This window comes from Sebastes umbrosus, chromosome 4 (genome assembly GCF_015220745.1).
Source record: "Sebastes umbrosus isolate fSebUmb1 chromosome 4, fSebUmb1.pri, whole genome shotgun sequence".
Taxonomy (NCBI): domain Eukaryota; kingdom Metazoa; phylum Chordata; class Actinopteri; order Perciformes; family Sebastidae; genus Sebastes; species Sebastes umbrosus.
In genome coordinates this window covers 5,397,350-5,422,541 of record NC_051272.1, presented here as the reverse complement: position 1 = coordinate 5,422,541, position 25,192 = coordinate 5,397,350, and the positions used below count along the sequence as shown (strand labels likewise).

General features: G+C 42.5%; 1 protein-coding gene and 1 long non-coding RNA gene across 15 annotated transcripts in view; one reads left to right on the top strand and one right to left on the bottom strand.

The window, feature by feature from the left end:
- Positions 1–2,671: 2,671 nt before the first annotated feature.
- Positions 2,672–25,192, bottom strand: part of LOC119486452 (unconventional myosin-IXAa-like) — a 164,362-nt gene continuing 141,841 nt past the window's right edge. For 3 of the 14 annotated variants that reach the window (XM_037766583.1, XM_037766574.1, XM_037766581.1), the window contains 21 exons: positions 24,530–24,831; positions 23,166–24,299; positions 22,583–22,661; positions 21,468–21,671; positions 19,113–19,210; positions 18,609–18,712; positions 18,199–18,428; positions 17,414–17,530; positions 16,970–17,158; positions 16,549–16,596; positions 16,337–16,448; positions 14,714–14,775; positions 13,531–13,723; positions 12,008–12,136; positions 11,809–11,914; positions 11,418–11,549; positions 10,486–10,609; positions 8,173–8,226; positions 5,742–6,019; positions 5,076–5,218; positions 2,672–4,619 (listed from right to left, as the gene is read on the bottom strand). In XM_037766583.1, the coding sequence (XP_037622511.1) occupies positions 4,228–4,619; positions 5,076–5,218; positions 5,742–6,019; positions 8,173–8,226; positions 10,486–10,609; positions 11,418–11,549; positions 11,809–11,914; positions 12,008–12,136; positions 13,531–13,723; positions 14,714–14,775; positions 16,337–16,448; positions 16,549–16,596; positions 16,970–17,158; positions 17,414–17,530; positions 18,199–18,428; positions 18,609–18,712; positions 19,113–19,210; positions 21,468–21,671; positions 22,583–22,661; positions 23,166–24,299; positions 24,530–24,831 (4,230 nt within the window). In that variant the 3' untranslated portion in view covers positions 2,672–4,227. Of the gene's footprint in view, positions 4,620–5,075; positions 5,219–5,741; positions 6,020–6,354; positions 6,376–8,172; positions 8,227–10,485; positions 10,610–11,417; positions 11,550–11,808; positions 11,915–12,007; positions 12,137–13,530; positions 13,724–14,713; positions 14,776–16,336; positions 16,449–16,548; positions 16,597–16,969; positions 17,159–17,413; positions 17,531–18,198; positions 18,429–18,608; positions 18,713–19,112; positions 19,211–21,467; positions 21,672–22,582; positions 22,662–23,165; positions 24,300–24,529; positions 24,832–25,192 lie in introns of all 14 variants that reach the window. The other 11 variants (XM_037766576.1, XM_037766588.1, XM_037766582.1 and 8 more) reach the window with 9 other exon arrangements.
- On the top strand, positions 21,564–24,609 carry LOC119486454. The gene is made up of 3 exons (XR_005206540.1): positions 21,564–21,697; positions 22,834–22,889; positions 24,484–24,609. It is a non-coding gene; the product is annotated as an uncharacterized LOC119486454 (long non-coding RNA).

Below are 25,192 nucleotides of genomic sequence, written 5' to 3'. Positions count from 1 at the left end.
ACCAGAAGTGAAACGAGAGGATGGAGAGTAGTGGAAAGTACAACCGAACGCTGAATAAGACTTTTTTAGGCTATCAAAAATTTTGTAATTAACTTTCATGAACTGGAGTTTAAAGATGAAAATGTGGACAACTCCCAGACCGGACAACGTCGTGGTAGCGACCTGTCAATCACAAGGTAGCCACGCCATAAAGCATCCTCTGCTTTATGGTCTATTTGACTCTAAATGGGACCATAATTTACTAAATGAACATCATGCTGTATTGAAGAAGACTTGAAACTAGCGACTTAAACCATAAACTCATGTTTACAATGTTTACTGAGGTAATAAATCAAGTGAGAAGTAGGCTCATTTTCTCATAGACTTCTATACAATCAGACTTCTTTTAGCGACCAGAGGAGTCGCCCCCTGCTGGCTGTTAGAAATAATGCAGGTTTAAAGCACTTCAGCATTGGCTTCACCTTTCAGACCCAGAGCTGTCCACTGGTCTATATCTGCAGAGACGCTGCCCTCTGCCTGTATTTTGTGTGTTCGGGACGTTTCTGGGCGTCAACCTCTATAAAAACGTATTACATAAATACTTGATTCTGATTGGTCAATCACAGCATTCGACAGTCTGTTATTTCTTCATAGCAGACCGCAGCTATGTATAACAGACCGCTATGGATGGGGTTGTGATCTCGGAATCTGGCGGACCATTTTTGTGTCAAATTATGGATTTCTTAAGAAAGTAGCCGTGTAATAAGCGGGATAATAAACCTCTTTCACAACTCTCTCGCTCGCTGTACATTATCCCTTACATAGCACGCAACAGCACGCATCCAAAACCAAGCTACGAAAATGGCGGACACAGCACCGAATAAAACCTGCAAATATAGCGAGGCGAGACACCAAGGGGGCAAAGCTCGTTCCAAAACGAGAGTGAATCTGGGGTCGGCTTACACGCTGGCGAGCGCCGTAACCGCGGTCAGGGGGCGTGTGCTTCTGATGTCGTTGAGCCGGGAAGGAGGGGCCAACTTTGAATGTACAAACCACAACTGACAAATCCAACATCATTCTGCCTTTAACTAAGACTGTAGATCTAATATTGAAAAGGAACACAGATGTGTGAAGACAATGTGTTGGAAATAAAAGTAAAATCAGGCAAAAATATTACTCGACTCATTTGTGTTTGGCTGCAGTTTTGCTTTTTTAATAAGCAGATGATTTTCCCCCATAAAGTCTTTTTTTTTCTTACAACCATAAACATGTTTGTATCATTAAAAAAAAGAAATATAACACAAATTTGCACCTTTTACATAACCGTGTCCAGAGTGGCGCAGACAAAGAGACACTTTTCTTTTTTTTTTCTGCTTCGTAGCACAAACATGACAGACCGAGTGTGGCCTGTTAAAATGTTGCCATGATTAATAGTAGATAATGAACCGTACACAGGATAATATATCCTTTTATAACACCTTTTATAACAGATTCTTTTAAACCAATGTACACCCCAAAAGCATGATCATAAATAGTACATACACTGTGTATAAAAGAGGAACAAAAACAACCAGAGAAAGCAGAGCATGCCTTCCAGTGACAGGTACATTCACTTTTTTTTTTGTCTTTTTTTGCCATATCGACAGCCTGGACATGTACACAGACCATCCCATCAAATATCAGCTTAAAGAGAACTGACCAGGGATCAGTTTTTTGTCCTTTCAGCTCACCTCCGAAGCTGTTTTTTTTTCCTAAACAGTTTTTGTTGTAAAAACGACAACACACTGCGAGTCTCCACACCTGCATTAAAACTGAGATCAGCACAGTCTTTAGTGAGACTTCCAGCTTCAAGGAGAAGTTGATTAACACTGATTGTGTCGGCGTGATCGGAGCTGAAAAGCATCCGATCGCAGACGCAGCAAGCGGAGGAGAGATACTGCAGCTAAAGTACGGAGACATCATTGCTGTTAAGCTACTGAAGGAGGCCCATAAAACTGAATATCACACCGACTGTTTGGACAGAAAGAGAGTAAGAATATGCAGAAACACGTGGACGGTCTGAGTTAGTTGCTACTTTGTTTTTCGTCTGGTTATAACAGGCAGGTTAGATGCTACGTTTCACAGCCAGAGCCGGGAGAGAAGAGAGGATGAAGAGCTACTGTTATGGTAAAAGAAGAAGAAGAGTATTCTGGATGGCTCAGAGGACATGGTGGACGGTTTGAGTGGGTGAGTGCAAGAGTTTCCCCACAGGTGCAATTATGAAACTCAGACTGATTCAACATTTCATAACGTCTGAGTTCGCTATAGCAGTCGATTAGACTTATCAGGCCATTAAATAGGCGTTATCAGCCCCATAGATGTGGGTCAGTAGGGGCCTACTACTCCCACTAGTAGGTCTTATCATCTATTCACATGGTGGATCACCGAAAGAAGGTATAAAAGAACACGAGTCCAACCTCTAGCAACCGTAGTAATTATGACATGATGGGACACAAAACACAGAGTTTTCACCCAGGAGACTGGAGTTCGCATCCCGTGTGAAACCAACAATGTGTAGTTGTCTTTGTGTTCGTAGTTATTTTAACTCAGAACATGGTGTTTTCTCTAAACTTAACTATTGTTTTTGTTGCCTAAACCTAAAGAAGTTGTAGTTTTTTTTGCCTAAACCTAACTGTTTTTTTAAATTGAATTGATTGATCGAAGTTTAATTTTCACTTTTACAACGTAGTAGGTGTAGTAGGCCCCTACTGACCCACATCTATGGTGCTTATAGTGACTGATAACGCTTATTGAATGGCCTGATAACAGTCGAATCAGATGTTAGTGTCACTTGATGGTCGCACAAACTTTTTTTTCACCTTTACAAGAACAATATTTTTAGGGGGGAAACATGAGTGTATGTGTGTGTGTAGAGAAGACTACACATGCACAAAGTGTGAGCTGATACAATGGCAGAAATCATTCATTCAACATGCACACACACACAAACACACACACACACACACAGTCAGGAAAGAAAAAATGGCTTTCATCTGAACAAAAATGAAACAATATTGACAACAAAAACATCTTTGATATCAATAACAACACCTATAATACAGCAATAATATTTATATATATATTTATATATATATATATATGTATATATATATATATATATGTAAAAAAAATTCAAGTCCTGACGTGGTAACACTGATGATTCTGGATAAAAACAGAAAGCTTGCAGGGAAAGACAATACACTTATGGCTGATTGACATTTGACACCTCAAGGTAAAGTAAACGTGACACCAGACGCGTAGCACTGTGAGCGCACATCGACAGCTTTTCCTTCTATTATTATTATTATTTCTCAAGAGTATGACCCGAGGACACCCGAAGCCGGCTCTGTTCATTGTGAAATAGGAAAGGAGAAAACAAAACGAATGACGGTAAACGGAGCGAAAACCAGCACAGAAACAAAAGTGGAACCTGAATTCTGGACACTTCACTTTGCAGACAGGAAATAGAGACTAATCAACAATGAACGACCCCGGAGCAGCACTGGAGTTTCTTTCTATGTACATTTGTTTCCTCTGTAACATAATAATAATAATAATAATAATAATAATAATAATAATAATAATAATAATAATGTGACATATTTCTGTACAGCCTCTTCAAACTGACGTAGGAAAACGTGTGATGGAGAAGCATGCAGCCTCTTGGCTGGTGTGTCCTGTGTAAACGTGAAAAGCAGACTTAGCTTGGCTCTGGTTACAGACAAACTGTCCGCCAGTTCAGTCAGTATGGCTACATTTCTTCTGGGTGGCTTTATCCACCTGCCCACATGCTAACAAATAAAGATGGGGCACTATAAGATTTGGCTTTGCAGGTGTGGGTTTTCCTCTGTGTCTCCACCAACCGTCCCTCCCTTCTTCTCTCTCTCTCTCTCTCCTCTGACCGACCCCCGGGGCTCCAGCAGGGGTCAAACAGCGCTGAGGTCAGAGGGTCAACAAACGTGGCTGACACATCACTTCCCTCTGTCCCAGCTGTCATTTCGTCACTCTGTGTCATAGTCTTCTTTTATTCCCACAGCTCTCTCCTCTGACTGGACCAGCGGAGGAGGCGGGTGGGCACTGAGGAGGGGCAGCAGGCGACACTGGGCCCCCGTGACCAGCCTCGTTCAACCCCCGGACTCTCCCTCCTCCTCTTCTCGTACACCCTCCCTGCGCTCCAACAGGCGGCGGCCGCCGGCTCTCTCCTCGGCTTCACACCATGAACTCGTTGCTGCCGTACAGAACCAGCTGCTGCGGGCCCGAGCTGAAGTCCGACTCCCTCCGGTGGCTTCCCGAGGGCTCGCGTGGTGAGCTGCGGCTGAGCCTGAGCCTGTGGCGCGTCTTGCCGGCTCCTCCGTGGCTCCCCTCGGCCTCGGCCAACGGGGCTCCCAGACCGCAGGAGGTGAGCAGAGGCCCGGAGGAGGAGGAGCGGAAGCGGTAGTGAGGGGAGGGAGAGCCGGAGGCGTTGGAGGAGAGAGAGGAGGAGGGGTGGTAGGAGGAGGAAATGGTGGAGATGGAGTCCGCGGAGTCCTGGGAGTCGGGCTGACGGCGCAAACCTCGCCTGCCTTTTGCCTCCGACTTTCTGGAGTGATAAGCGCCGCGCTCTGGGGAGAGAGAGAGAGAGAGAGCAGCAGAAGTGTTAAACACATTATACAACACTTGATCCGTGGGTGTAGCCATCTACAGGGAGGCCCCTGTCGTATTAAAGCAACAGGAAGACAGCGATCATACAAAAGGTGTAACGTGCTGTTGTATCATTCATATGATCCCGGATCGGTGCAACCATTTGATAGTCTTCTGAACTAACAGTAGTGTCCTTTAAAACTTTTCGGTAAGAACCAGTAATTGTTCTTTCCAGGTTTCCAGGCAACTCTCTTCCGCATCACATGCATGCCAGGAAATGACATTAGCTGTCAAAGGGCTTATACGCGCTGAACAGTGCCAGTGAAAATGTGTCATAAATCGTGAGACATACGGGGAGGATTGTGACCCTGGGAGGAAACCAGGAGAGTGCATGGAAAAACTGGGAGTCTCCCGGAAAAATCGGGAAGGGTACGTACCAGAGGGGTCAAAGGTGGCTCCCTCCGTCTCCATGGTGATGTTCTCAGAGCTGTCCGCTGTGCCGATGGATGCTTCAGATTCAGGAGTCTCATCGTCGGACGTCCGCGGCTCCAAGATCAACATCTCATACGTCAGCTCCTCCCTGCACACACACACACACACACACACACACACACACACACACACACACACACACACACACACACACACACACACACACACACACGACAGGTTACAATCTTATCTAAATTATTTTATTTACATTTGAACTTTTGGGCGTTTCCTATTGCGTGCCATTTAGAATCAGTACTATAGAGTGACCTTAAGTTCCTATTTGGCTTCTAGCAATCCCTACTGAAGATAAGGTCAGTTTAGTCCTGATAAGAGATGTAACGTACTGTACTTGTGTCCCTGAAGGGATCAATGTAACTGATTGCTGAGTAATGACATACAGTAAATAGACAGATAGGTGCTCCTTCCTACACAGCTAACAGTCAACACTGGAATTGTTTTTTTTTTTAATGTGTGGTTATTATTGAGTAACATCTGCTAAAATGATTAATTACTACCTTCTCTGTGCTTTGCTTGTCTACAAACTTTATGTGACGCATTAAACAAAACATTTCCACTGTCGTCTGAACCGTTCAACCACAGAGACGTCATACTTTTCTTTCTGCAGACTCTCGATCTGCTCGGTGAGGATTCGCTCTTCCTGCTGCATCGCCAGCTGCTGCTGCTCGTTTGGCCCTGCTTCTGCTGCCTCCTCCCCCCCTCCTCCTCCTACTCCTCCTCCTCCACTTCCTCCACCTCCCTCTCCTCCTCCATCTCCTCCTCCTTCTCCTGCACTCTCTCCATCCACCACCTCCACCACAACCGGGGGCACTTTGGGGCTGAGAGGAGGCGACGGCGTGTGGGTGCTGCTTTGCCGAACGCGGCCTTTGCTCTGCAAGTTCACAAAAATCACAGAGCAAGAGAGTGCGTTAGTGGAGACTGACCAATAATAATAATAATAATAATAATAATAATAATAATAATCAGTTATTTTATTGACAGTGACGGCGATGAAGCACAGACAGCGGACTTGCTTTAGACACGGTTGGATGTTTTGACCACATTCTGACGTTATAGAGGATGTATAGACGACATCACGGCTAAGGAACTATGAGGTCAGCTGATTATCACCACACACACACACACACACACACACACACACACACACACACACACACACACATAAACACACCTTCTGCTACAAACACACACACAGGTAAGCATTACCTTAAGTTTAGCTGTGTTAGGCTGCATGATAATAAGCCGTGGAGCAGAAACAGAAAGCAAAGAGCAGTCAGTGCTGCTCTCTCAGACCACAAACAGTACAGTACAGTACAGTACTAAACCTAATTTCACCCATTTTTGTCAAGAAACGTGAAATAATAACCTTCATCTGTCCCACAGGAGCAGCAACGCTAGCTTGATAGCGCTGTTGTCATTTCTAACATTGGATGGGATACTGCCAGCAACAAGTGGCTTCACAAGAATCAACTTAATTCACACACAATGCTTAGTTAAAGGTAGGGCTGGTAAAGGTTTTAAAAACATTTTTAGTTATATTAGTTGAAATTCTAATTACATCCAGACAGCAAACAATAAATCAAACGATCTGACAAAAAAAATAAAAAATAAATCTGGTATCTGTGGCTGTCGCAGGACTGTAATAAACCCGTCCAATCATTTCATTCAGGCCGAATGTAATGACTGGACGAGCTACCTGCCTGCACTCTGCCCGTGCACTCATTGTTCGTCACAGGAGTCTTCCACAAGCAGCTAGTTTGACAGCTGGGAGTACTAACAATAGTCATGTTCACTGTTTACGTTCATTATGATATTTTTGGGGGAGTGGCTTTGGAGGGCGGCCGGAACGGACGGATTGTCAGTGTTGCCGACTTGGTGACTTTCTTGCTAGACTTTTGGAGCTCGTGCTGCTACAGTAGCTACTTTCATTAGAAAAGAGACTTTTTTTTCAGTTGAATCATTTTTAAAAATCTAGCGTACTCTTACTAGTTTCTCAAGGTCACCAACCCTAGATTTAAATCTCAAAATCTTGCGACACAACTGAGTCCAAGTGAAATTCTGAGTCTGCCGTATATTTGGCCGGCTGGAACAATGGCGTCCTCTGTGCGAAGCCATAGTGACACGTTTGATGTGAAAGCCCATAAATACTAAATGATATGTTTCCTGTTCAATACATTCCTTTAAAAAGAATCAAAGCCAATTTTGGAAAATATCAAGAGCCCAAGTCTGAAGTCATTATGCAAGGGATAATGTACAGCGAGCAGGTCATTGTTAAGAAATAAACCCCGGTATGGCGATGCCGCACGCGATGTGGAGGGGACTCTCATCGCCCTGAAGGGGTTTATTTCCCAACAATGACCCGCTAGCTGTACATTATCCCGCTTATTACACAGCTACTTACTTAATAAATCAATAATTTGACACAAAAACGGCCCGCAAGAGTCCGACATCAGAACTGCGTCCATAGCAACGGTCTGTTATACATAGCAACGTTCTGCTATACTTAAAAAATAACAGACCGCAGAACGCCGTGACCAATCAGAATCGAGTATTCAACAAAGCCGTGTAATAAAACAAGTCAACAAGTTGAGTCTCTTGTTTTTGTTTTTGCTTTGTTATTTATCAAATCTCTCAGCAATGAAATTGATAAAAGTCAGACTTTAGTCCAAGCAGAAACATTAACAGCGTCATGTCTATTTCATACTTTAACTTTTAAACTTTTTAATGTGCCTGCCGACGGCCACATTACCTGGATATAACAACGCCACTGATCTTAGAGTAGATGTAAACTTTGAACTCGGGTAGAAAAACTACCAAAATTAACAACACTTGTTGTAACACAGCAGTAAGAAATACACAAAGAGAAGGTCAGACAGATAAAAGAGCGACACACAGACGTGACTGGAGCTAACGGACAGTACGATGCACGGATCAGATGGACAGGACAGGACTGATGGCGGTGGCGGTGGCGGTGGCGGTGGCGGTGGCGGTGGTGGGCACATGGAGTGAGAGGGGCATACATACCGGAGTGGCAGTGCGGGTTATGCTCATAAACCTAACAGCAATTAGTACGGGTTTCTGGAAGGAGGGGGAAGGAAGGAAGGAAGGAAGGACAGATTAGGGTTAGGGAACGGTGAATTAAGTTAGCACGGATCCGGTGGTTTGAAGGTCAAAAGATGTCTCGACATTTAGATTTAAACTGAGCTAAGTTTGGTTTCGAAGTGAGCAAAAGTAACAAAGAACATTTACTCAAGTACCTCAAAACTGTTCTATATATTATATATTACATATTATACATTGTACCAAGGTTCTAATCGTTTTGATATTTCAATTAGTTTTTATTTTATTTTAGTTTTAACTTTTCAGTTTAATTTTAGTTTTAATTAGTTTCAGTTTTTCAGAAAAGTTTAATTTTAATTCTTATATCTTTGTTTCTGTTAGGGCCTGCTGTAACGTCTCAGAAATATGTCGTTACATATATATACAAAATACATGGTTGGAGAACGGTGTAAGAATGGTCATAATGTTTATTCTTTGCACTACTTTAGTGAAGCATTGCAGCACAGCGCCGTCTCCTGGCAGGTCAAGTTCGTTCATTTTCTGTGGTTCAATCTCGAGAGTTGAGGGAAATTCATGCTGTTTTCGGTAGTGATATATTATAGCTAAAAACTAAAACAGAATTTTTTTTTTTTATCTTATTTCTTATTATTTTTGTACACAGACAATATCATTTCAGTTTAGTTTTTCTTAAAGGATTTAGTTTTTATTTAGTTTCAGTTTACTAAAAATATTTTTCACTGCTTATTTTCATTTTAGTAATTTCTATAATAAGCCTGCTTTGTACTCCACTACATTTATTTGACAGCTATAGTCACTTGTTTACATTGAGATTTTACAAACAAAACATGTGATCAATATATAAAATATGATGCTGTGTTATAGATTTAACTACCCAAAAGTATGTAAAGCATTTAAAATGAGCTCCTCCTCAAAAAGCTATAACATTAAATTACTGTTTACATGTTAATGCATCAATAATAATGGACCAGTAATATAATGACATAACACTGACAAACAAATATTTTACTTTTAGTACATTTTGTTGATATTGCTTGTAAGACCCAAATTCAATTTGTAATTAAATATTATCTAGCATTATCTACATGTTAATATTTACTCATATGTGTTTCAACTTTGATTATTACAATTGTGTTTTATTAATTGTTACTGTAAGAAATACACATAAATGCCTTTAAGATAGACTGACGACACTTTAAGTCCATTTTGCAGCAGTTAGTAGTGAACGGCAGCATTTTCAGGGAAGAAAGTGGATCAAGAAAACCCCTTTTTGCTTTCACCTATGAGTCGGTGTCGGTGTGAGCTGTGTGCATAGGACCGGAAACACGTGTCAACTTAAGGTTTATACTCTGGACGCTACAATACTTTTCTACTTTTTTGGTAAACTAGATGTCTACACATCTTTTGATCTGCAAACCATTAAAACCCGCTCTTACCATTAAAACCCACTCTTACCATTAAAACCCACTCTTACAGGCAAAGTGTTTGCCAGAAATACATGTTTCACAGCTTGATGGTCCTCAGGGAGCACAGTCATTTCAATCCTGGTTAAAATGTAGTAACAGGAAGTTGCATAACGTTACACAATGAGTGTAAGTCACCGCTTCTGCTATTTTGCATGACATCTACATACTTTCATTTCTTACTTATGATCTAAATGCATTCATTTAAATGACCAACATTACCATTTACTGGTAGCTTATGGTCACATTGGCAAGTGGCTCTAAGCTGCTTTTCATTCTCTAACCTCCGTCCTTTTTGTTTTGTATGTTTTTTCTTAAATTTATTAAAAGAAGAATAATGGTGGGCGCTCCTTTTCAACATCTGCTGTGACTGTGAAGTAAGTTAGAAAATAGGAACATGTATTAATAACGGAGAGGTGTTAGTCAACATCGTCATAAAAGGGAGGTTTGTTGCACATGTGAAGACTATTCCAACAACTTTGATCTTTTGCATCCTGCTGTGTATATTTTTTATGTATATCCCCATGAGTGTGTTTTTTCAGCTTTTTGTTTGTGTTACGAAAAACACAGCAAAATCTGTTGATGAGAGATGTATGAATGAACTCCTGCCATGGTCGTGTGAAAACCATGCCAGCTGCTCATAGAGCTGAAAACTGTTGTGTCACCATTTAAATGATGAGTGAGAGGAAAAACATCCACGTCAATGCCCGGCAATACGGATTATTCACACTAACATCTTCAGCTTAATGTAACTTGGTATAGGAGCCGAGAGGGCTGACAGTCAGTCTGGTCTTACCATGGACTTCCTGATGTGGGTCAGTCTGCTCTTGGCTTTGCTTTCTGCAAACTCCAGACTGCTGATGTCCTTCAGACGAGCTTTGTACTTCCTCATCTGCTCGTTGATGAGCAGCTCCACACACCTATAGTACAGAGAAGAGATCCATTTAGAGTAGAACAGAGTAGAATACGAGTAGAAAGAGAGGATTGGGTTGTACTAGCTATTCCTGAAGGCCACCGTAGTTCTCTGGCACACTTGTGAAACTGCGGTAACGTGAGCCGCAGAGTGTAAAACTATAGTACCGCAAGCCGCCGTCTGACTTCCGTTGCTCCTAAAGTAGTGTTATTATTGTAAAGATGACCTCTAAGCGAGGAGAACGGCGTTACCACGGTTTTGCACTTGGCGGCTCACGTTACCGCAGTCTTGGAAAGGGAGGAGTGAGCAGAAGGGTACTCAGTTGGTTGATGAAACTAAATCCTACGCACTGTATGTAATGAAGACCTGCACTTAAGATTAACACCTTCCACGTGCCACATGCCGGTTTTTGAAAAATAAATTGATACGGTTCTTCTGCCAAACAGGTTGATAATGTTGTGAGATAACCACAGTTATGAGGAGTTTCGCCTTTGTCTGTTCTCAAACTTTGTCCCTAAAGGCCTCCGTACACGCTCGGTGGTAACATCAAAGCATCACAACATTTAGTCATCACTGTCTGGACGGTTAACTCTGGTTTAAATATTGTCAGTCTCATGTTGCAACACATTTGTGAGTGTGAGGCTAATAATAATAATAATGTAGGTAAAATCAAAAACAATTTACTTAAATCTAAAACTAAATCTAGAAATAAAACTTTTGTAAAACTATTTTGATCCATTAAACTTCTCTGTTGCAGGCAGTTATTCTGTTTAAGAGCCCTAACTGCAGAGGATAGTTGAGGACAGCGGACGTACGCTGTGGTCTTGCTGATGTCCTGGACGCTCTGCAGCGGGTCAATGGTGTCTGGACAGCGAAGGATGCAGGGAGCGAACACGATGGCGAGGGCGTTGGCCGACATCCTGTTAGTCTCCTCCTGCAGGGCGATCCTGAAACACAGTATAATCCTGTTAATCCTGATGTTACCGAGCATGACACCCATTCCCGGCAAGCACACCAGACAGGATGGCACGAGACCGCTAATCCATGTGTTTCATAATCAGTGAGAAAAAAGAACAACAAAGAGGATCTGAAACCACGTTCAGACATTTTGCTCGCAGGCAAAAACATTATTCAGATCTTATTTCACAACCTGACTGTCTTGCCTGAGGCTGTGCTGCTGCTGTTGATTCATATCTGATCACTCACCTGACCAGATGGAAGATGAGGCGCTCCAGCGTGCTTAGGTGTGTCCTGCTGAGCTGGTCGATCACCGAATACACCCCTCGGATCACCTCCCGCTTGTCTGGCTGACCTGGAAAAGAAAACAAACACACCCCATCAGACGAGGTCACCCTCTGAAAGTGACTCTCAGCTGGAGGCGAGGAGTCGGTGATTATGAGCTTACCCATGGCCCTGAGGAACTCCTCGTACAGTTCAAAGGTCATGAGCGGGCTGGGCAGGTCACGGAGCCACTGCTTGAGAACGCTGGCGATGACGTGGATGTTGTAGTCGTCCAGGTTCACGATGCTCACATCTGGAACACACACACATACACACACGTTCAGGCAAATTCACTTTCATCTTTCTGTCTTTGTGACTGTATACAGTTTATTTAGAAGTAGTAGAAGAAGACCTATTATTAGCAGTAGTAGCAGTAGTAGTAGTAGGAGGAGCTTTAGTAGTAGAAGTAGATGAAGAAGTAGTGAAGAAGAAGTAGAAGTAGTAGTATTAGAGTTATATTAGTAGTAGTAGTAGTAGTAGTAGTAGTAGAAGTAGTAGTTGTAGTAGCAGTAGTAGTAGAAGAGTTGTAGTAATAATAATAATAGTATTACTCATCTTACTACTACAATGACTCTCCTCCTCCTACTACTACTACTTCTACTAGTAGAGTCAAAGTAGTAGTAGTAGTAGTAGTAGTAGTAGTAGTAGTAGTAGTAGTAGTAGTAGTAGAGACATAGTAGTAGTAGAAGTAGAAGAAGTAGAAGTAGAAGTAGAAGTAGTAGTAGTAGAGTCATAGTAATAGTAGAAGTAGAAGAAGAAGAAGTAGTGGTAGTAGTAGTAGTAGAAGTAGGAGAAGTAGAAGTAGTGGTAGTAGTGGTAGTAGTAGAGTCATAGTAGTAGTAGTAGAAGTAGGAGAAGTAGAAGTAGTGGTAGTAGTGGTAGTAGTAGTAGTAGTAGTAGTAGTAGTAAAAGTAGAAGAAGAAGAAGTAGTGGTAGTAATAGTAGTAGTAGTAGTAGAAGTAGGAGAAGTAGAAGTAGTTGAAGTAGTATTAGAGTCATAGTAGTAGTAGAAGTAGAAGAAGTAGAAGGATTAGAAGTAGAAGTAGAAGTAGTAGAAGTAGAAGTAGAAGTAGTAGAAGTAGTAGTAGTAGTAGAAGAAGAAGTAGTAGTAGTAGTAGTAGTAGTAGTAGAAGAAGTAGTAGTAGTAGTAGTAGTAGAAGAAGTAGTAGTAGAAGAAGAAGTAGTCATAGTAGTAGTAGTAGTAGTAGTAGTAGTAGAAGAAGTAGTAGTAGTAGTAGTAGTAGTAGAAGAAGTAGTAGCAGTAGTAGGAGAGTTGTAGTAATAGTATTACTCATTTTACTACTATCAGACTCTCCTACTATGTCTCTACTACTACTGCTACTACTACTACTACTACTAAGACTCTATAAGTAGTAGTAGTAGCAGTAGAAGAAGAAGAAGTAGTAGTAGTAGTAGTAGAGACATAGTATCAGTAGAAGAAGAAGAAGAAGAAGTAGTAGCACTAGTAGTAGTAGTATATTTACAGTATGTGATAATTTCATTTTAAAATCAGCTGTTACTTTAAACTTTGAAATATAATCATGTTAGCTAACATTGTTTTCACAACAGAAGCACAAAATGACTGAAAGAAAAACGAACATGAATAACACTCAGATATGACAGTAAAGATTTTATTGTCAGTCTCACCTGTGTCCAGGCCCAGACGCAGCTCTTTGATCTTATTGGTGGAGCCTGACTTCCTGTAGATGCCCTCCGTGTAGAGGCCGTGCATCTCGATGTAGTTGATGAGTTTCTCCACCAGCTGGGGAACCGCTCGCTCCTCGCTGGTCAGACGGGACAACTCCACGCCATACTGCCGCGACGACAGCTCCGGATCGTACTAGTGGACACAGACACAGACACACGTCACATTAAAGTGAGACTACTGTGTGTAAAAATGACAGCATGATGATGAATAATATAGTAAGTAAAATCACTCAGTAACTACTAACACTTTGCTAATACTATGCCAACATTAGCCACCATAAGCGACTGGTCATACCAGACTGAGTCAGCCTGTAGCAGCAAAACCTGCTGTTACTGTATTGTATGGAGGAAGGATGCATTTTTGTTGCTTATGAATTCAACTTTCTTTTAAAACGTCGTATTGATTGACATTAACATTGTCGTATTGACATTTTATATGAATATAAAAAAAAATACATCTAAAGAGCCTTTAAAAAGGTGCTGAATAAAAATATGGCTTTTCCTGAAAGTGAATTAATCATTTTAAAAATTTGGGCGGGTCCAAAATGAATGTTTTGTTTCAGATAAATGCTGAGATTGACGGTAAGTGCCTGGCAACGACTTGTTGTGAAGTGAATGCAATGGAACGGGGGAGGGAGAATGACACATCTAGTGGCTGAATGTTATCAGTAGCACCGGGAGAAAACAGTAAAGTCTCGCTTGTAAAAAAGGTTGACACGGTCGAGTTTGCAACTGCAGCCGATTATAGGAAATGGTACAAATTAATTTTACCTAGAAGACTAGATATCAAACTAAGAAAAAGAAGAAAGTGTTTGATTAATTGACAAATCTTTTGTTAAAAAAAAGCATCAATTATTGTCCTTTTTCACCAAGATTCTTGCTCAGAGAATATCTACGTACGACTACCCACAACAGAAGCACTATGACAATGGAACAAATCTTGCCAAAAACATGGTAGGCATACTATAATATTTTAAACAGTTAGATGACAATAAAGTCACAAAGTAAATCAATTAGGCTAAAATCAAATAGTTGTTTTGATTATATATCCGTATCCGGTATTATCATTGTGCATTTTAACACTTACAGCACATTGAAATGGATAAAATAAATCTCCTCCTACCTTTTTACTGCACTTGGTGGTCATCTTGGAGCAGCACTTCCTGTGGCAGGCGTAGCGACACACTGCAGATGACAGATCAACACAATCAGACTTCTACAACCTCCGCACACATCTGTAACAACAGCTGCAGTCAGTCAGTCAGTCAGTCAGTCAGTCAGTCACGACCTCGAAGACTTGTGAAGGTAAACGGCGAGGCGGCAGTCAGAGAGTTTGGATGTGATGTCTGCTGCTCACTGAGAGTGCAGATGGAGCTTGTAACTAGATAGAAGATGGATTTATGTGGTTTAATCCAATTTTTCTGACACTCAGGGAGGCAGGGCAAGTGTGTGAATGTGTAGTGTGTGTGACTGTGTGTGTGTGTGAAAAGAGTAGGCGGGGGTGTAATGTGCTGTGTGGGTGGAAATAAAAACTACACACACGGGCGTGAGCGCCTGTGGGTAAGTGAGTTAGGAGAACATTAGGAACTGCTGCCGGTGTGTATATCTGTCTATGAGTGTGATACTGGGCAGACTTGCAGATATTTACAGCCTGCTTTTATAATGTGGATAGAAAGATACAAAACACATAAATGTTATGTAAAAATAAAGGTCATCATTTACCGTTAATTTAGTCCTTCCAGGTTCGTTAATGTTGCAGTACAATTTATCTTTCCCTACAGCTGAAACTTCACACCCATCTAATGCTTTTCTAATGTGCAACTCCTGTAATGTGATGCACTAAAGTGAAACAGATATTTCATGACTTCACCGGAGAATGAGTCAACTTTGACTTTCACAGTCAGTAAAACCTCCTGATATAATGTGTGATTTGTGTTTGTGTCCTTCTCTCTCTGTGTACGTTGGCAGTTTCTCCCTCCTCATTAAAAAGTGTGTGAAACGGAGCAACCACACAGTCACTACCCACGCGTCATACTAATGTACAAGTACTGCATTGCACTTTTTTTGTCCTGTTTCTACTGCTGTACCAATATCCATGTAGTATAAGGTCTAGATTGACAATTTATAATAATAATCACTGGTTATTAGACTCTTGTACATGTACTTTCATGTGGTCAAGCACACGGTGCAACATGTCAGCCTGCTGCACTGCGAAGCTTCAAATACCTTCAAATATTCCTCACCAAACCTTCGAAGCCCAAAAAATTATATTCGGGACAGCCCTAGATAACAGATATTGCAAAAACAGTGCTGGTTCTAACATTGCTAACAGGACTTTTTACATTTTTACACATAAATATAAGTCTTCCACTATATTGGGGAACCGAGGCGTCAGAATGTGCTACAGAGATCACTCACTGCTACATTATCTAACACAACACAGAGCCCGCTGCTAACGTCGCCGGTGTACGTGTGGCTCAACCTGTCCACTGGTCTTGACAGCGCTTCAATTGTGTTTTTGCGTTTTCATATGGATGGAGGATTTTTTTAAACAGTGCTTGTGTGGACAAGATTTTTTTTTAGAACGAAAGAGGAAAAACCTTGTTTTTAAAAAAACCTGTGTTCATTTGGACCAGGCCTAAGTCAGTGTAAACATGAGACACAGCAGAAGTAAAAGGCAACAATGTGTGACAGCAACCTAACGAACTAAGGTAAGCATGTGTGTGTTTTCGTGTCCAATCCTCACGTTTGCAGACGCAGGCTCGGTCCATCATCCAGATGAGGGAGGAGCAGTACTCGCAGTAGGTGGGGATGCTGTACTGTGTTGACTTGAAGATGTGGCCGTTGTGTTCCTCCACCTGCAGAGGGCAGCAGAGACACAAGTCAGCTCAGCTACATCACTGCTTTTATTCCATTGTTAACACTTTGTTTCAATATACCATTAAATCTACAACTCACAATGTCAGTTTCCTTCTTCCTCGACTTCTTGCGTTCACGTTTAGGAGCCTGGAAAGAGACAAATGTGTTACCATGTGCATTTTGTGTGTTTCTTGTGAGAGCTGCACATGTAATTAATTGATTATTGAGATTATTTGTATTGCAAAGTGCAATAAGTGAGTTAAGCCATTGTTCTTTGAACAATTAAGTTTAAAATTTAAATTTTAGATCCCCTTTAACTGCATTTTCTTTTCTGAAACAATGGACCCTAAATCTCTTGGGAAAATGATCAGAGAGATTGTATTTAATAATTAACATAATTACAATACTTCATATTATCTGCATCCATTACTTGGAATTCATTGTGTAGTTTCTTTATGTCCTGACAAGTATTTCTGTCATTTTTTCATCCATCCATCCATCCACTTTTTAACTCTCTTACCCTGCCGATAGTTCCCTCCATGGGCTTGTACTCGGTCATGAACTCGTCCAGGAAGACCTTGAAGGTGTTGACCCAAACCTTCACCGGCGATTCGCACCAGTCTCTCTGCTCCAGACGCATGGTCTTCTCCAGGATGTGCTCGAACAGGGCGTAGAGATCCTTGTAACGGATACTCTTCCCATCATCCATCTGGTGGTGAGGGCAGAGGTACGGAAATATTCAGAATCATTAGTGATCGGTTGTTTTTCAAATGACAAAATTAATCCTCCAAAACATCAGTAAACATTTACAACTCAGTGTTCTTCTATTCAAATTAAGAATATTTTTGGTTTTACAGTTAATTTTAGTCCACTTAGATAAAGATGGACGCAGTGCCTTATTTGCAGTACATGCCAAAGCAAATGGTGCTTCAAACAAAGAGAGGAAAGAGCAGCGAGGACTCACCGCCAGGGCGGTGGAGTAGGAGTTGAAGATGTTGATCCTGAACTCCCTCAGCGCTTTCTTGAAGACGACGTCCACCATGGTGTCCTTCTTACCGTCTTCAGACTCCAGGTCGGCGATCTGGAGGGACAAATTATTTTCAAGTTAACAGCTCAACTCAGTAACTGTTTACCAAGAGAACTTTTTAAAGTTGTATTTAAAAAGTGGACGCTGTGCCATGGCACTATACTGCGGCATGATTATTCCACTTCAAATTAGGGTGTAGATGAATCTTCTTAGGCAGTTTTAGCACGCAAGTATACAAAATATGAAGGTGATGTACTATTTTGAATCTGATATAACAGATTCAAATACAACATCTTGACACACAGTGCTGAATCTCAAATTAATCTTCAGGTTCCCAGCTTTTAGATGATGTACACCGCTTTTGTGTGACATCTACTGATGGCCTACTATCGCCCACCAAAGACCCTTCTACCCCCCTAAAAAAGACAGAAATGGGTCTGAGTGGGTCTCTTAGAGTTAATTCAATTAACCTCAGTAGGGTTGGGATGGCGAATCAAACCAAAATTAAGTCCTTCTATTTTCTTTTTCAAGACTATTTTGAAACTTGAGTTTCAGGTAATTTGACGCAACACTTTTACAGGACTGTCAGACACATACCTGACATAATTATAGGGACAACAGAGCCTTTGGGGGAACCACACAAAGATAGTGAGTCAGATGAAACTCATTCACTATGTGTATGTTTGTGTTAAGTGTGAACAGGTTCAGGTTTGCCCTCTCACCTTCTTCATGAGGAAGTCGTTCATGCTGCGGTAGTCGTGGGCTGAGCTGAGGATGTGCAGTGCGTCGTTCTGCCACTGGGCGGGTTCCAGAGCGATGCTGCTGATCTTGACGCTGCGACGTCTCCTCATCTTAGGAGACAGCTCCTTGATCTCCTTACTGTCCCTGACCCCCTGAGAGGCAGCGGCCTCCAAATCTGGAGTGCGAGGAGGAGAAGAAGAAGGAGGGCCTTCTGGGAGGACGGAGACAAAGATGGAGAAGGAGGTGGAGAGAAGGTGGAATACTAAAAAGTGTTAATCAAGATAATATTCTATAGTTCACTGTACTGTGCTACTCATCATGACCTCTGACATCCTTGTGAAGGAGGGCAACCAAAACTAAAATATGTCTTCAGTATGGATTTCGTTCTTACCATGCGTCTCTCCTGCATCGCTCCTGCTGGCCTGCTTCTCTCTCGACAGTTTTTTCTCGCCGTGTTTTGTCTTACTCCAGAATCGCATCCTTCCTCTCATCCTGCTAAATCACACAACACAATTCATTGATTTCAATTAATTAATTTAAGAATACACAAATGTCCACCAAAAATAAAAAGAAGAAGTCATGGGTAAAACTCATGGATGTATATTAAGACCTGAATACGGCGGCGCCGCTCAGCCTTGCTTGATATATTTTCCAGTGGGCCACATACCCCAGAAGTAAATCCAGAAGCTAGGAAAGTTTTTTTGGCGTATGCACCAGGCGAGCAATTCTCACTGGAATGAATAGGCGCCATCTTGGGGTCCGGTATCCAGTTCTTATAATACATCCATGATAAATATGCTCTCAGTTATTTAGGTGCCCAAAGAATGTCACATTGCAGTTGTAAAATAAACCTGAAAGTACTCAAATGTAATCAGAGACTCTCTGGTGATCTCACCTTCCATCCTGACTGGAGGTTTTCCTGAGGACCTCCACCTTGCCCAGGTCTCCTGACGACATGGTCTTATGGATCTTCTTCTGGTCTTTGTGTGATGGCTGGAGAGCAGAGATCAACAACTGGGTGAGAAAAAAAACAACAATCGACTGAGCAGGACAGGAAAACGACTTTAGGGTTTCAAACTTGTCCAGGATGCCGTGGTTTTGGGCGACTGGTATTTAGTTTCCTGTTGAACACAGGTTGGTTCCTCTATGTTAATGCCTTATGGACAGAAACAATCTGATATGGAGTCATATATTTATATAATTTGTTCTACAACATAGAGTTTATAATGCATAATTTCACATCGCAGCAGTAAATGTTTGTAAACCATGTAAAAGGACTACATATTAAGGTAAATAACTTCTTCTGGTTCTAGTGATGCTACTAAATGTACTGATATAATAAATCTACAGAAATCAGCAATATCACAGAGAGTAACGCTGATGTTGAGAGAGAAACGGAGGTCATGCTCGTAAGATCCTGTTAGAAAACGACGTTGTTAGTGAGAAGCCTCTCTTCTCAAGGTTTTATCGACTCCAGCATGCAGGAGGAGCAGATGGCGTACAGCAACACGAGGCGATATGTCGTGTTTTCAGGAGTGGACAAGATCTTCAGTCAGTCCTTACTGTGAAAATCTCTGTTTATTGTTGTTAAAGAAGAAGAAGAAGATACAGGGATACTTTAATACACAATGTCATTTTGAGTTTCAACCTTTTATTTTTCCTTCAAGACAACGGCCACGCTGTGAGACGCTTTCTTTAAGTGACTGATTCCCAATTTCATTTGAGTGTGCCGACAGCAGCAAACTAATGATCTGAGGCTGTAGTCGGTGCTTTCAATGATGCGTTATACACTACTAACAATGCTTAAAAAGAAATCAGTCTCAATCAGTCAATCTCCACCTAACAGATACTTTTCCTTTAGAACTAGTACTGAAGCAATTAGTCAATTATTCAATGAGTTGATCAACAGAATGAATCAGAAACAGTTCTAGCAGTCGATTAATCATTTAGGTTGTTTATCCACCAAAAATGTAAAATTATTTTCTGGTTCCAGCTTCTGAAAAGCAGCTTTTTTAGAAATTGTATATCATATTAAATTAAATCTTTAGGGGTTTTGGGCTGTTGATTAGACAAGACAAGCAATTCTAAGACTTTTTTATTAGGGCTGTCAAAGTTAACGCGATAATAACGCGTTAACACAAGTTCATTTTAACGGCACTCATTTCTTAAACGCATTAACGTAATCGATCTTTTGGAGGTTGGAACAGGCTCAGTTTTAATACTAGAACAAGAAACTGGAAAAATAGAAAACCTAAGGAATCCATTGGTACCAACCATGTCACACTAGCTTGTCGTGAAAGAGGCTAAATAACGCTCCAAACTTACGCTTAATTTTGGCGAGGACAAACTGTCATGGTCATTTTCAAAGGAGTCCCTTGACCTCTGACCTCCAGATATGTGACTGAAAATGGGTTCTCTGGGTACCCACGAGTCTCCCCTTTACAGACATGCACACTTTATGATAATCACATGCAGTTTGGGGCAAGTCATAGTCAAGTCAACAGACTGACACACTGACAGCTGTTGTTGCCTGTTGGGCTGCAGGTTGCCATGTTATGATTTGAGCATTTTGTTTTATGCTAAATGCAGTACCTGTGAGGGTTTCTGGACAATATTTGTCATTATTTTATGTTGTTAATTGATTTTCCATAATAAATATATCCATATATTTGCATAAAGCAGCATATTTACCCACTCCCATGTTGACAAGAGTGTTAAATACTTGACAAATCTCCCTTTAAGGTACATTTTGAACAGATAAAAAATGTGCGATTAATCACGATTAACTATTTTAATCAATTGACAGCCTTCATTTTTATATAGGTGTTAGGTCCAGTCCTTCTTACAACATGTCGTATTGTGTACTGAAGGAAAAATATGAGGTCAAACTCTAAAAAGTATCCATTGATAAAGAGGTGAACTATTGTGAGATGAAAAAGAGATTGAAGCTGAGAGGTGACAGCTTAGATATCTCAGTTTGGACTGATTTTCAGCCACCAGAGTGACGTGCAAAGCCATCCACGACAGACCGGCCACGGTGGAGAAACATCAGTCTGTTTGGTCAAACAGTCCAACAGTAGTGAAGAGTACGACGGAAGTGGGGTTAGCAGTGGTGTTAAAAGGCTCCTCCCCCGCCGCTCGGCCAGCTCCACCTGAGAGGAAGGCGGTGGAGGAGGGAGGGGGGCCCGAGTGGACAGGAAACAGTCGACCGCTGGGAGGTCAAGGGACCTCCGGAGATCCGGTGCTTTACCATCTCGGAGTCACTTTGACAGTCGGCCTCGGGGTCGGCGTGTGGTGGAGACAGGGAGGGGGGCAGCGTGTGGGAGTGGGCGGGGATGTAGTATTCATCGTCGTCGTCCGACTGGGTCGCCCCCTCGGAGTTACAGCGGGTGAGGAAGTCGGAGCGCGTCCGGGACATTCGCGCTTTCTTTTTGGGGACGGGGCGGCCCACCTGCTACCAGGCAACCACAGGGACATCAGGTCAGCCGCTAATGTGTGTGTGTGTGTGTGTGTGCGTGTGTGAATATACATCAGATGATGGAATAGACTGAACCTTAGTTGACCCCTAATATCATCTTTTATGAGGTTATTATTCTTAAATTTGGCAAAAATTGTAAAAAATAAGCTACAGATACTCAACATTTGCAAATAAACGTGTATACAGATGTGAATACATATTAATTATGTTTATTACACGGCTGTGTTGAATACTCGATTCTGATTGGTCAATCACGGCGTTCTACAGTCTGTTATTTCTTTATAGCAGACCGTTGCTATGTATAACAGACCGTTGCTATGGACACAGGTCTGATGTCGGACTCTGGCGGTCCGTTTTTGTGTCAAATTATTGATTTCTAAAGTAAGTAGCCGTGTAATAAGCGGGATAATGTACAGCTAGCGGGTCATTGTTGTGAAATAGACCCCTTCACGGCGATTGCAAGACCCCTCCGCATCGCCCTGTCGGGGTTTATTTCACAACAATGAACGGCTCACTGTACATTATCTGTACATATAATCTTTAGCCCTGGGAGACAAAGCTGCTGGAAGATCTGCACAGGACAAGTTATATATTTCGCCAGGTTTATTTTCATATCTATCGGCTGTACATAATAGCAGGATGTGCCTCTTTATTCTCTGTAAATCTGCTGTATGTCTGCTGGTTTGATTTCTGTACATGCATTTTCTGCATATTTTTAAGCACACAGAGCAACTGAGAAACAGTCAAAGTCAGTTCAGTCAAAATCCTTGTAAATGTGAGCATATGTGGCCCGTGTGTGTGTGTGTGTGTGTGTGTGTGTGTGTGTGTGTGTGTGTGTGTGTGTGTGTGTGTGTGCGTGTGCGTGTGCGTGTGTGTGTGCGTCCTACCTCTCTGTTTCTGGATCCAGCAGATTTAGAGTCGAACATGGCCAGAGATCTTTCCTGGTTCACCAAATCCTTATCCGACCTGCAACACAAAACCAGACTAAAGTTTAACAAAAGGCCCAAATCTACAGTCTCAGTGAGGATAAAGACTGAACACGTACCTATCCTCTATTTATGATGTATATAAATAACTTTTTTTCAGTGTAATCTCATGTAATTTCGTTGTTTTCATTATTTTCAATATGTTTCACCAGTCATGTTGTTATCCGGGTCATGTGATCGCCTCCCATTGGTTGCTGATACTATAAAGGTGAGGTGACACCTGTTTGTTAAATACCCTGATGTAGACCTACAGTGGTCTAAACGTGTTTTATTTAATGGGGTTTGGGGTTTTTAATCTTTATAACATATATCACATTCACATACGTATAACGCTCTTTTCCTGGATTTCCTGAGCCAATCTTTACTTATAAAGTCCTTCGTTGTAGTGGTTTGGGTTTGGTGTATTATGTTATAAACACACTCTATGTCAACGGTGACCCCTGACCTGCAGTCGTTTATCCTTCAGTATAACGGGTCCACTTACTTGGAGAAGGGCAGCTTGCGTCTGGGCGGGGAGAACACCGTGTTAGGGGGTTTCTCCACCATGTTCACGATCACAGTCTGGGCTGAGCTCTTCTTCTGAGCCTTTGGTGGTTTGGTGTCCAGGACCGGGCTGGGAGCCTCCTGCGCGGGCCGGATCGCCTTCCTCTCCGGCTGACTGGGGAGGACAGCGGGAACGCTGGGCTTTGGCTCCAGGACGATCTGGATGTCCACCTCTGAGGCGCAAATCCCTGATTCTGGACTCTCGGTTGAAGACGGGGCCTCGGAAGACTTATCTACTGTGAATACATCCCTCTCGGTCTGGGTAGCAATCTCATGAGGCTGCTCCATCTCTGATACCACCTCTGATCCTGCACCGGATGCTGCTGCTCCTGTTTCAGAAGCTCCTTCTAGGGTTTGGGCTGCCAGCAGCTCCCCCTCCTCCACTGGACTCTCCTTCTGCATACTGATCAACACCACTACAGGCCTCCGAGACGTGGACTCTCGTCTCTCTCTGGAAGATTTGCTGGGGCTTTCGAAAGTTGGCTCACGAACTGGACTTTGGTCCGAAGCAATATAAAACGTTGCCCTCGGACCCTCCGCCTTAATCGGCGGCTCCATTACAGGCTTTTCATTAAAATTTGCATCTCTCAGCCCCTCGTGTTGTTGGATATCCAGTGCTTGGGGGAGTTCTTGCGGTGCAGTCGACTGGGAACCTTCAGTCTCCATGTCTTCCACACTGAGCAGCTCAAAACTGCCATGACTAGCTGGAGATCCCCGGGGTGAAAGTCTGTGAGGGTCTTCCAGCTGGCAGGTACTGACCGAGTCTTCTTGCACGCTGGTGGTTCGGACCTTGAGGAGCTCTAAGCTGAACTGAGCCTGCTCCAGCTCCCTCATCCGCCTGCTCTCTCGTTTCGACCGGCTCTTGTGGCTCGTCTCATCTGTGCTCCTACTTCGCTCCGAGTCCTCTTCTTTTTCTGTCTCTCCCGCGTCTAACAGAGCAGGTTTAGAGTCTTCAGACAGTTCATCAGAGATATCCTGGACGTAAGCGTCCTGTCCTGAGGAGGTGAGGTCCTCCATGGTTCCTGCTTCCATCTCTGCTGCTTGTCTCTCATGCTGCTCCTTCACTTCCCTGAACCTGAAGACATTATCAGTGAATAATGTAATGAACAACAATCTCCATACAAAGCAGGCAGAAAACAGAATAAAACACAACACACACAAACCATGATTTTGCTGCGAACATTTTGCTGAAAACATGCCCATAACTCTGCAGGAATTCAACCTTTTCTTTCACATGATTCCTTCATCCTGTCTACCAGGTGCGCATTAGACAACTATTATAACAGACTGATAGCTCTCATTCACCTGAGTCGAGCCAGGTGTCCCCTGCCCATCGCCTGCAGCTGCATCACAGTCCTGTACGTCCGACAGTAGCGGCTCCTCTCCCTGAATGCTCTCCAGGTTGTCTGAACCGTTACAGCCGCCTGAGATCTGCGATGGCAGCAAGTTCTCCAGCTCCTCTGCAGGACGATGGCGGAGTCTCGCCACTGCAGGAACCTCCTGCGCTCCCTGTAGCTCCTCCAGGCCGCCTGCAGACACACCGCCGCCTCTTCCTCCTCGCCGGCGTCCATGGCGGACTGTTTGAGAAGGCAGCTTCGCCACCATCGCTGCAGAAAGACAGAGAGGGAACATGTTTTAATTAAATGGAAGTGGAAATACAGACTGCTAGGAGATCAAATCTTGTTTCTTGCTTTTCTTCAATGAAAGATTTGACCTAAAACATGCCTGTTTCCTCTTTAGGTTTGATGTATTTGAAGACTTTGGGCAGCAAATGTTCAGTTTCTGCTGTGTTGCCCTGAAACCTACTTCAGGTAAGACCAAAATGAGTTTGTGCAACTTGTTATTTTTGTTATTCATGGCATGCGTAACATTATGACAGACCGATCTGGCGGACATCGCTGGAACTTTTGACAAATTCAAACAGGCTGAAAACACCTTTCATTATTTTGATTAGACTCTGGAATAAAT